We start from the raw sequence: 12,743 nt of genomic DNA, 5'->3' as shown, positions 1-12,743 counted from the left end.
GGTGGTGGTGGCAGGGCTGTGGTGGCGGTGGTGGTGGTGGTGGCAGCGGAGCGGTTGTGGTGGCAGGGCTAGTGGTGGTGGTGTTTAATATTTACTTAAATGGTCCTTTATGTTACAAATTTACACAATCAGTCCTTATTTACTAACTGACTTAACTGGGTTATGATTTTTGGACTGAAATGGCACCTTTCCAGAACGTGGGGGACGAAAATGGCGCATTTTTGAAAAATGGACTGAAATGGCCAAAGTGACCAAACCACAGGGACGAAAATGACAGTTAACTCTTAATTTTTTAAACATTGAAAGATAAGTGGGCTGTCATTAAACTACTGCAACGGTCAAACTAGTCAACGGTAACAGAAGACTAAACGTCAAATAACGGCATGTATGACCGATCATATCACCGTTCTCCTATATAATAATCCAATCCACTAACCACCCAATGATTCGCCGGACATCAACAACCTCCGCCGCTTCTGCACCGTCTCCGCCGTTTTTGTTTCCGGCAAGTGCTCTTTCTCCACATTCACACTCTCTTTTTTACCATCATATTCATATTAACGTTTTTATTTTTTATATTTAAACCAATCGAATTCAATTTTTTCATGTTTCTTGATTATGTTTCAAATCCTAATGCCAATCCTCGATTGATTCTCTGTTAAACCAAATTCGGATCACTAATGTTCGATTAATCTCTTCCGTTTGGATAATTTTGATATTCATGTTAGGGTTAGGGTTAGGGTTTATGCTGTATTTTAGGGAAAATTGTATTTTTTTTTAAATTGATCGATAATTGATGTTGTTTTTGATCATTTAGGAATACCCATCTTGTAAATTTTTTTGATTTATGCATGCAGATCTGTTAATTTTGATCCGGAACCAGTATTGGTTTTGTAGCATTTTAGATCTAATTTTGGGGAAAGTTGTAGTTCACAAAATTAATATCAAATTGATGTGTATTATGATCATGTACCAATACAAATCTTGTAAATTTTCTTGATTGTTGCATGCAGGTCCGCTAATTTTGATCCGGAACAAGTATCGTTTTGGTAGCATTTTAGATCTAATTTCTGAATATTTTTCAAAATAAGATGAGTTTTGATCGAATGGGGGTTATCGAAAATATTGAAAACACATCGTTTGAATCCGTCAAGAAATCAGATAAAAGTTCCACGCTCATGGAATCAAAGAACAGTGATTTGTGTCCCATAACTCCGTATTTGACCGAAGAAAAAATCAAAGTTACCTCAAGATTGAATGAGGACTTATCAACTCCGGTTGAAGATGTTTTTGACATGTGTGTTTCGGGTTCAAACCAAAAGAACAATCTTGGAACATCTGCTGCAAAGAAAAAACTAGTTTTTAGTTCCAATGAATTTGTGTCCGAAAACGGGTGTGAAAACGGTTCATTAATGGAGACTGTGTATGAGTCTGTTTTGGAAGATATTATTTGTAAACAGGCAGAGGATATTCTTGCAGAGATCTTGGTTTCTGGTTCGAGTCGTGATGTGCTCAAGACCCCACCTTCTGCGGCTCGAGCCGATGGGTTAGTTGAGACGTGCCCAGGTGCGCCTATGAAGCGAAAGCAGGTCAGAAATAAGAGGACTGTGGACATGAGTTTGTGTAGGAAGCTTGATTTTGATTCTTGTGTTTGATCATTGGCGATACTTTGATTGAATAATTGATTGATTGATTGGTGATTTTATGGCTGATATTAGTTTCTTGTAAATTTAATTTAATTTGAGATTGATGTTTTTTTCTTATGTATTTATTCATATGCGTAGAACTATAGAAACCATGTTTGTTTTCGGTTTTGGTTTGTTTTCCGAACCAGTTTTAGATTCGTCAAGTTTTGGTTCTGGTTTGATCTAACTGATCGTGTCCTTGTGAACACATTACTAGCATAACTTTGGGCAACTGTTTGACACATCTTTTTGTAGTAGGTTTTGATGATAAAGCGTGTTGAATGCAACAGTATATATATGCAACGCCCGCTACGTCGATTATTACAAGTTTGTGTATATATCATATTCTTTTAACTATTCTGCATAAAATAGCCTATATATATGCAACCGTATAAACGCCCCCACTATCTGCAATCTGCATGCTACTAGAATATGCATATAAATATAATGTTATGATGTTTTTCTTTTCAAATTATGGAGTGGTGCGGGGTGGAACCGATTAGGGTTAGGGGAGGTCTACTGAAGTCGTTGAGATTCGTTGTATTTTTTCCTAGGGACAATTTCATATGTACCCTTACGAAAATTGAAAATATCATAGATACCCATGTAAAACTAACAATATCATATATATCCTTACAAACTAAGTAAAATATCATATATATACCTGATTCTTTAATAAAATGACCATTTTACCCTTAGTTTCAATTAAGTAATTTTTAACCAAATGACAAGTAGAACCCAGTATAGCCATAGAATCATATATAAAAGTACCACTTCATATCAGAAGCTCACTGTTAATCCCAATCTTTTGTTATTGTTTAAGACCTGCTTAAACTATGATTTTTCGGTTACAAATCACCGTCTGTCTAGCCTCCGTCCTTGGTAACCAACCACCGCCATCACTTTTTGGGATATGAGATGCTACTGCCCAGATTAGATCTGACCCAAATCAGGGCTAATCCTTCAAATCGGATGTTAAAGATCAAACGTTAAGGCGGGTTTGGGTTAAGGTGGTTTTCTAAGGGCCGGAATGGGGTCGTCCATGGTTTACCATGAAACGTTGACGGAGGTGATGGACAAAGGTAGGTGCTTATAGTTGAAAATGGGTTTGAACTTTTGATGCATAACCGGTGGTGATGTAGATCAATGATGGCTGTGATAGTCATGGTGGCTTCGATGAAGATGGTGTGGCAACTATTCAAGGAGTGGAATTTGGAGAAGATAAAAAGTAGGGAATAAAATTAAATGGAAAAGGGTAGAATAGTCTATTCATTAAAATTGGGTATATACATCTATGATATTTTCATTTTTTTGCTGGGTAAATATGATACGGGTTTCTTTTAGAAAAAAAAAAATAACGAGTTTAATCCGTAGCTTAACGTAGTGATTTCTAGTACACTATAACATAAACTGTCCTTAAAGCGTAAATCAAACATTGATCAGGGTGGGTCACTTGAGTCACTTGTCACTCGTTCCTCATTTACGTTTACAAAATTACCCGAGATAAATCCAGGCAAGAACAATCTCATAAACTACGCTTTCAAACACGCTAGTAATTTTATTCTAAACTTCTTTAACCATGTTATCATTCACATTTTTGTACTTCTTGTAATGTTGAATTCTAAATATCTTTTTTTTATAAATGTAATTGTAGGGAAAAGATCAAATAGCAAGTTAATTTTGGCTAGGAAGGATAGGAAGCCATAGAATTATGACATGTGGCAACATTTAAAATAAACGTGTTCTTCAGCTTTTTTTGAAGAAAACCCAGTTTAATTTCATAAAAAAAAAATCTCGTTTTTTCCGGTGATTTTGGAGATAATCACTCGATTCGTTCGATACGAGCGTTGATAAGTGTTTCTATCATTCAAATTTCGTCAATTGATGAAGAAATCGGCTTCGATCCATGTAAGAAATTCTTTAATTTCATTTTCACGATCTGAGATTTTTATTTAGTCATTGCGTTTTACGATCTTCGCGAGGGTCCGGGGGCGGCAGCCCCTGGTAGCGGGGTCCCAGGGGCAGCAGCCCCTGGCGGGGTCCAAGGGGCAGAGCCCCTGGCTGGGGTTGAGCTGATTAAATTGCTGTAATAAAAATGCATCAGAAAAATTCATTTTCTAGAAATTGGCTCATTTCGAAGACAGTTATTCGTAGATAATTTAGACAGTTCACAGACAATTCAAAAACAGTTCACAAACAGTTTTATGTGTCCATTGCGTTTTAGAAATAAGAGAGTTTTATGTGTTTTCTTGCTATTGCGTTTTAGAAAAAACACATTTTTAAGTATCTTTAGTCATTGCGTTTTAGGTAAAACACATTTTTGAAGTGTTTTTAGTCATTGCGTTTTAGGTAAAACACATTTTTAGGTGTTTTCAGTCCATTCCGTTTTACAGAGAACACTTTCTTTTGTTTTTTTAGGTCATTGCGTTTTAGAAATGAGACATTTTTAAGTGTTTTCTGGCCATTGCGTTTTACAAATAAAACATTTCTTTGTGTTTTCTGGCCATTGCGTTTTACAAATAAGACATTTCTTTGTGTTTTTTGTGCATTGCGTTTTAGGTAAAACACTTTTTTATGTGTTTTCAGTCCATTGCGTTTTAGAAATAAGACATTTCTTTGTGTTTTCTGGCCATTGCGTTTTACAAATAAGTCATTTCTTTGTGTTTTTTGTGCATTGCGTTTTAGAAAAATGTCATTTTTTAGGTTTTTTTTTCATTGCGTTTTACGTAACTGGTGGTTTTTCTATTGCGTTTTACACAACTGGGTTTAAATTTTATTTTTTTTAAATATAGCAATAGTATACTCGTTTTAAAGATAAAAAACGCTCGTTTTTTTGGTGCAATTTTTATAAAAAAAATAATGTCGTATGAAAGAGTTATTAACGTTTAAAAAATGGGTGGGGAAATTGGAGGAGAGAGAAACTATTGGCTTGGATTGACTAGAATGCCCTTGAACAAACTCACGTGCCTCTTTTCTTCCTTTCAATTTCCCTGATTTAATCTTAGCCCTTGATTAACTTAATGGATGGTCAAGATCACTTTCTAGCCTTCCTAGCCAAATAAACTTCCTATTGTATCTCCACCCTGTAATTGTATTATACAAACATGATATTTTAGTTCGAGCTATTTATACTATTTATCAGTTCTCATTATTTAAATTATTGATCTTGGTTTTAACTCATACGTGGCTCAGTGGATGCGTTCTAAAATAAATTTAAGGATTTAATAATCTTAAAATAACTTTTTAAACATTATTATTTTTAGTTAAATAGTATGATATTAGGTCAATCATGGCGTTTTCAGTTTTGGTGATACCTTGTACGCATGCAAGAAACGGTTTCTTTCGATGTTTACTTGTAAAATTTTATGATGTTCCATTTTCCCACTTTTTTTAATTATGAAGTTTGCCCTTAAAAATCTGGTATTAATAAATGTCCATCATATGTGTATGTTTAAACTTGAGAGAAGTGCTTGCCTAACGCGTTAAAAAGCCTATAGCAATAATATACTCAAATTTAAAACAATAAAATATTCGTATTTATGGTGTAACTTTATAAAAATAAAAGATTAATGTATGAAAAAGTTATGGTCGTTTAAATTCATGGATGGAGTTGGTTTTAAAGTCAAAGATATGTTTTAGAAGATTGTATCATATGTTTTAAAAGTAAAACTCACCGGTCCAAACAAAATCGTTGATAAATCATGGACAAAACAAAACGAGTTGTTCAATTTTAAGCGAACCGGACAAAATAGGTATAATACTTCACCTTCTCCCTATGTTTTGACCGTTCATTAGACAAGTCTAACCGATTAAAGCCAACGGTATGTTCATCTATCCGTATTGGTTTCCAAAGCACTGTTTAAAAAGAATATTACATATTTTACATGAAATTTATAGTATTATATATTTTTCCTTTTTATATGATACTCAAACTAAGCTTGACGCTTTAAAAACTGAATTTTAAAAATTCACTTGTCCGAACAAAATCGTTATATCATCAATTCAGTTACAAGCTAATAGACACAACATCAATGGACTACTCCCAATTCTAAATAAAGGGTTATTAGATTTTATCACCCCCAACTATTAGCTATTGGTTGCTGCCACCACAACTATCACTTTTACGCCAATCACCCCCAACTTAACACTTAGTATGTTCTGTCACCACGTCGTTAACTGATCACTAACTTTTGATCATGTTACTATACATTTGGGGGTGTCATAGGGATCTTAGGAAGGTTTTAGGGATCTTACGACACCCCCAAAAGTATGGTAACATGATCAAAAGTTAGTGATCAGTTAACGACATGGTGATAGAACACACTAAGTGTTAAGTTAGGGGTGACAGACATCAAAGTAATAGTTAGGGGTGACAGCGGCCAATAGCCAACAGTTTAAGGTGATAAAATCCAATAACCGAAATATAAACATAACCAATAGAAAATAAATAAAAAGCAATGATACTTGCCCCCTCTCTAATTAATTGACTGACAAGTCACTGAAGCTCTCACTCTCTCAGGGCTACTACCGATATTGGTTTTTAAAACTATGAAATTAGTTATATATCCTTTTAAAGTTCGAATAATTATGTAATTTTCGGTATATTATATTTTTCACCTTTTTATATTAGTCTATTTATTAGGTATGTATCGTTGGTGAGATTTTAACTTATAACTTCTTTACAAATTTAAAATGAAATAGACCATTTAGACAACTATCATTTCTCTTAACTTATGTACATATATAAACAACATGCAACTAGCATTACCCAAACCCTAGCAAAATGCATGCAAAACCAAAACATACAACCGAAGAAGAACATGAAGCCACCATCGTCACCGCCATACCCACCAGCAACCACCGCACTCGAACCTCCAATCGCCGAAAATGCATATGCATATCCACAACTCTCACCACCATACTCGCAATCGCTCTCCTCATCCTCATTCTCGCCTTAACCGTCTTCAAATCCAAAAAACCTATCACCACCGTCAACTCGGTCACCATCAACGACATAAACGCCACCATAAACCTCATCCCACTTAAAATCTCCATCAACATCTCACTTGACATAAAAATCTCCGTTAAAAACCCTAACAAAATCGGCATCACGTACCACAACAGCTCGGCCGCTCTCATGTACAAAGGTCATGATGTCGGGAATGTTCCGATACCGGCCGGAAAGATTGGGTCCGGTGATACGAAGCAAATGAACTTGACTCTCACGGTTTTTGCTGACCGGTTGTTATCGGATGTTGATGTGTATGGTGATGTAATAAGTGGTAATTTTATGTTGTCTACTTATACTAGAATCTATGGCAAAGTTCGTGTGTTGAATTTGTTTAATATCCACGTCAGCTCTACGTCCACGTGTGATTTGAAGATTGATGTTTTGAATAGGAAGATTGTGTATCAGAGGTGCCATTACAAGAATAAGGTGTAATCTTTTCTTTGTATGCATGGTTTGTTGTTCGTAGAGATGGTATTTTGTACCGTATTCGTATACATATATATATATTCTTTATATTTTTGTTTGTATATGACATGAATAATAATCAAATTGTTGTTGTAGTATAAAATATCTTTTCATCAAGTATTGTGTGGATATGAATGAACGTATATGATACTATGAATTAAGTATGGAAGGAGTCGTCTCATATTCTGAGTTTTCCCTTAATGTTCTTCACTTTTCCTCAAATTTCCCAAGATGGCACCTCAAGACATCTTCAGGCGGCAATGCCGGCTTGAGGGTAATCCAAACCTAAGCCATTGCTTTGGGCCTCACCTCCCTAAAGGCCACAATAATTAAAACCTCTTGTAAGTATACATATGGAAGTTCGGTGAGAAAGAGACCAAATCATGGCAATTCAAGCATCACATAAACCAAAGGCACGGAAGTATCATTAAGTTTTATTTGTGTAATCCGCCTACAATCTCTCTTTATATTGTAATTGTTACTGTAACACCCCGTGTTTTCGAAAGTCAAAGTCAAGATTGACTCCTTTGACCGTAGTTAGTCTATTTTGTGTTTATGATTACCTTAGTTGTATTATGTGGAGTAATTAATTACAATCGAATTAATCGAAGTTTATTTATCGATGCGAACCGCTTTACGACTGTGAATAATAGGAAGTAACAATGCGATAAAGTCAATTACTCAGTAATCGAACTAATATACTCATCATCGAACTCGAGACTCGAATTACGCGAACTTTGGTGTTAATATACGTGTGTGTGTGCCTTATGTGTTACTTGTGCGTGTCTACTTATTGTTATGTGTGGTAATCAATCGAAACTCGACTCGAAATCGAAACTCAATCGAACTCAATCGAAATCGAATCATGATAATTGGTGGAGAAGAGATAGCGCGAGATATAGATGATTGTATGTTGGATATAGGGGTTGGGATTAAAAGTAATTTGAATAGGAAACTCTATCGTATTCTCATCAATCGCAATCGAGATCGAAATATCAAAAATCGTCGCACCGAACACTCGAATCGTGTAGCTAAACGATCAGGCTACCAGCCGATCGAACAGCCAGCCGATCGGACTGCTGTCCGATCGGACAGGCTGTCCGATCATGACCGATCGGCCAACACTTTCCTCTTATGGCATCCTATAAATACCCCTTGTCACTCTCAAACTTTCTACTTTTGGCAACCTCTGACCGACCAGCTCGTGCTCCCCTCCTTTTCTTAGATTCCTTCCGATTCCGGTAAGAATTCATCCTAAATCTTGTACTTTCTTGATCTACACGCACTCCTACACCTTTCTATCTTTCAAATCTTGATTTCTAACCGTGAAATCATCAAGATTCAAGTGTTCTAGGATGATGTCATCATGGTGTTCTTGAAGAACTTCATGTTTTGGCCTCAATCCACCGAGAATCACTTAGATCTAGCCGATTTCCACATAAAAAAAAGGATCTTTCATAGATCTAAACAATTACACGGTGAAAAGGATTGAAAGATGTTTTTCCAACTTTCTTTCAACTCTTTTACACTCAACGCCTTCAAACCGATAGAAACGGAGCTTGTGCTGACTTGTTAATCATTCCGTGGTTGCATGACTCAAGATCCGGATTCTATCCACGAGGTTCACCGATTTCGGGTTAAACGTTAAACTCCGTCCGAACAGTTCACCGGCCGGATTTGGGTGATTCCTGTCCGATCGGGAGGAACAAGTAAGAACGAGGGTTCTATGGTTCAACTTGTGGTCAAAACACCTCGATATAACGACAAACAATCAGAACAACCAAGTGTTAGACGAACAGGAAGATCAGGTCAGGATGCTGACCGATCGGACTTCTGTCCGAACGGACAGCCAGCCGATCGGACAGTCAGCCGATCGACCAGGCCAGCCGATCGGGTAGCACATGGTCCCACACTTGAACAATTCATTGAATTCAAGTATTGAACTAACTGTTGTTCGATCGGACTACCGTCCTATTGGATACTATACTTCAACACTTAATCGATTTTAAACATGTTCAACGCGCTAGGAGTGCCACCCGATCGAACAGCCGTCCGATCAGGTGACACCCTGCTAAGAACCTGTCTGCTGAAGTACCTAACTGATCGGATAGCCGGCCGACCGAACGACCGTTCGATCGACCGACCTGAAAGGGGTAAAGATACTTTAATGTTTTCAAATGCTACAACGAAAACTTCAAAAGTCAAACCATCATACACAAACACATCCTTCTCAAAGAAAGAAACAATCCACTCGAACAACCATCCGATTGGCCTACCGACCGACCGGACAGCTGTCCGAACGGACTGTCAAGCCGAACGGTCAGCCGTCCGATCGGACAACCGTCCGATCGACCAGCTGTCCGACCCTCCAACACTTGTTTTCCGTTTTACGCGTTGCTTATCGTTATGCTATCAAACTATTCAGGCTAACCCTACTCTCAAGTGCTCCCTTCAATCCATCAATCAATGTGAGTATACTCGAACCCTTTTTGCTTTAGCACTTTTGGGTGTTACATACGTTACTTATTCTAAATCACAATCGAACACACTACTCAATTACTTTAAATGCTAACCGTTACCGCATGTATTACGTGACTAAATGAATGCTTGTTGTTATGTTTACACGTGGAATGCTGTCTACCTGCCTTAACGACGATAGTCCTATAGTTTGGACTCAGCACCCGTTCACACGGGGGTTGTTAAGGACAATTACTTGCATGGATTACGGTGGTAATCATGTATTGGGAACTGCCTCGGGTAGTCAACCCGCAGTCATTGGTATCGATAGATCCATGTCGATAATTAACATGCTTCGTTTTCCTCTGTGTACGTGCTGGTTATGCGTAAACTATTTCGAACTCTATATGCTATTATCAAACTTGTATGCTCACCTTTACATTTTATGTATTGACTTTATTTTAACGTATGTGACAGGTGTTTAAGATGCTTATCTGCTAGGAAGGCGAAGCTAGAATAAGAGTCTAGAGCATAGTTGTCTGTAGATCTTGCAGCTTGAGTCTCTAGACATAGATAAACAATATTTATATTTAAATCTGAGTTGTCGGAACAGAATATTTGACTAGATGGTATCTGTAATAATCTGTTTGCTATTTGAGGTACGGTATGGGATGTATTATATAAATTGAATGGTAATGATAGTTGTTATGGAAACTTCTGGACAATCTGTTTCGCTCAGTGCCATGCCCTGATGATTCCTCAATCGGTTGGGGTGTGACAGATTGGTATCAGAGCCATAACTATAGGGAATTAGGCTAGACACGACCTAGTCCGGGTCGATGTCTTAGAGACCAAGACTATAGTTAGGAACCAACAGATCGAGCTTTGTTCTATATGTCCTGCTATCACTCGCCTACACTACACTATCATCGCACTCGAATTTTCAAGTAAAGACAAGCGATTAAGTCGAGATTAGGTGTGAAGACCGCAAACTTTCGACTAAGTTGCTTGATCAATGTTGTTTTATCAGCTTATCAATAATCTCTTCATTATGCTTTTTTAATAACGAACGCTTGTTCAATGGGAGATTATACCAAATCAGGAGTGAAATCCATATTTTGATGAATAATCTTCTCAATTTTACTAAGAACAAGGAAGAAGTTGCTAAGCTAGGGGTGAAACCCTAACCTTGACAACTTGTTCCGACTTTTATTTATCTCACCAAGGCCTCGACGGACTCCAATGACCTGAACTCACGAGTATGACCTACGGAATACGTGTTGAATGCCCAAGAATCGAGGCGGAAACACGATTTCGAAAGTCGAAGTGTGACGACAAGTCTATTGAGAATAGTCGAATCGTTTTGGGTAGTCGATGTCTAATAGCCACAGACAATCTATTTCTCGATTTTTATGTGTTTTGATTCTGAGCCCGCAACTGCTGACTCTGATAATTCGTCGATTTTATGTGTGTTATGTGTATTTATCTGTTTACATGTTTAAAATTTTGAAAAATTATTCGATTTTGCTATCACTTCGATTGACACACACGACCCGCATTGCTCTCCTATCTCAAAACGCTAACAAGTCGCTACAATCTAGATGACATTATGCTACGATATACGCTGATACTATACTCGACATGCCATACGATTATACTATACTAATCGATATGCTATACGTGACAGGTATATACGAACGACACGCGAGCTTTGAATGATAGGTTTCTGTATTCTGACTGCATATGTGATTAAATGTGTATGTGCTTCTGTGTTTATGTGTTTCGGTGCTCTACGTGCTTATGTGCTTCTGTGATTATGTGAATCTGTGATTTCGTGACTATGTGTTTATGTGATACGTGTTTCGACGTGTTCCTGAGCTTTAGTAAGTAGTAGACGTGTGAGGTGAGATTCGATTTTGATGTGTCTGAGACCTACGACGATGTCTGTTGCAGACCATGTCATCATCCGGACACCGAACCCCACTTACTCGCCAAGAAAAGAGAGACCAACGTCTTGCTGCTATCATCGCCAAACAAGTAGCTAAGGCTGTGAGCGATGTCTATGAAAACGTCAGCAAATCATCTGAGGAGTCGAGAACTGAAGCTCCCAAAGATGCTACCAAGACTGTTTTCAGCTTTAAACAGTTCAAGGCATGCGGACCAAAGGAATTCACCGGAGAAGATAGCCCAACAGCTATGTTTCAATGGTTTGATTCCATCGAAGTCACTCTGCGCCAAAGCGGCTGTCCAGAAAATCTCCGTACCCTAAACGCAATCGGCATCTTCCAGTCCCGAGCTCTAGACTGGTGGACGGCCGAGCGAAACAAACGCGGGAATGATGTAGTTTATGAGCTGACATGGAAAGAGCTGAAAGCCATTATGATGGACGAATTCTGCCCTCCCCATGAACGCCAAAAGCTGGAGGACGAGTTTTGGAACATTAAGCAGAAGGATGGAGATAACGCAGCCCTAACTGCTCGCTTTAAACAGCTCAGCATCATTTGTCCCGATCAAGTCAAGACGTCAGACATGGCCATCAAGAAGTACATTCGAGCTCTACCCGATTGTGTTGTCGATTGTGTTCACGCCGCGAAGACCTCATCAATTGAAAAGACTTACTTGCTTGCCGCCAAGATCAACGACAAGCGAGTAAAAGCTGGTTTCTGGGATAAGCCATCCAAGTCTCTGCATCAAGCCACCACTGCACTGACCGCCGAAACCGCCACAGCTCAACCATCCAAGTCGTCACGCCGTAGGAAGAAGCATAACAACAACAGCTCTAGCAACAAGAACTGTGATGTCACTACCACTGCTGCTCCTCTGCAAGCCGTACCGGCTCAGCAGCAGTCTCATCATCGACCAGCACCAGTTACTCAAGCGCCGCCAGCAAAGCGTGCTTACACAGGTCCCCACCCGCTCTGCCCGACATGCTCATATCATCATCCGGTGGGTCTTGCCTGTCGTTTCTGCGCTTATTGCAATTTGTACGGACACTTCACTGCCAACTGTCGTTATGGTCCCCGTAACACCGTAGCTCCTGCCACTGCTCATCAAGCTCTACTCCCAGCCCCGCAAGGATAACAAGCGGCTCAAGCACCTGCGATCAATGAAGGAGTCTGCTTTCC

General features: G+C 38.5%; 2 protein-coding genes across 2 annotated transcripts; both read left to right on the top strand.

Annotated features, from left to right (window-relative positions):
* The first annotated feature begins 355 nt into the window (after window positions 1–355).
* LOC110884437 (unknown protein 1) lies at window positions 356–1,814 on the top strand. The gene is made up of 2 exons (XM_022132150.2): window positions 356–505; window positions 1,014–1,814. Exon 2 carries the CDS (start codon window positions 1,092–1,094, stop codon window positions 1,653–1,655), a length of 564 nt encoding a protein of 187 aa, XP_021987842.1. The 5' UTR covers window positions 356–505; window positions 1,014–1,091; the 3' UTR covers window positions 1,656–1,814.
* Window positions 1,815–6,468: 4,654 nt separating this feature from the next.
* On the top strand, window positions 6,469–7,128 carry LOC110880981. Its single transcript, XM_022129385.1, has one exon. It carries the CDS (start codon window positions 6,469–6,471, stop codon window positions 7,126–7,128), a length of 660 nt encoding a protein of 219 aa, XP_021985077.1.
* Window positions 7,129–12,743: the final 5,615 nt, after the last annotated feature.

The sequence above is a fragment of the Helianthus annuus genome, chromosome 10 (genome assembly GCF_002127325.2).
Source record: "Helianthus annuus cultivar XRQ/B chromosome 10, HanXRQr2.0-SUNRISE, whole genome shotgun sequence".
Lineage (NCBI taxonomy): Eukaryota > Viridiplantae > Streptophyta > Magnoliopsida > Asterales > Asteraceae > Helianthus > Helianthus annuus.
This window is presented reverse-complemented; position numbering and strand designations above follow the sequence as displayed.

Excerpts from the sequence above, each read along its gene's own strand:
- LOC110880981 (XM_022129385.1), top strand. The coding sequence starts at position 6,469 with ATGCATGCAAAACCAAAACATACAACCGAAGAAGAACATGAAGCCACC.
- LOC110884437 (XM_022132150.2), top strand. The coding sequence starts at position 1,092 with ATGAGTTTTGATCGAATGGGGGTTATCGAAAATATTGAAAACACATCG.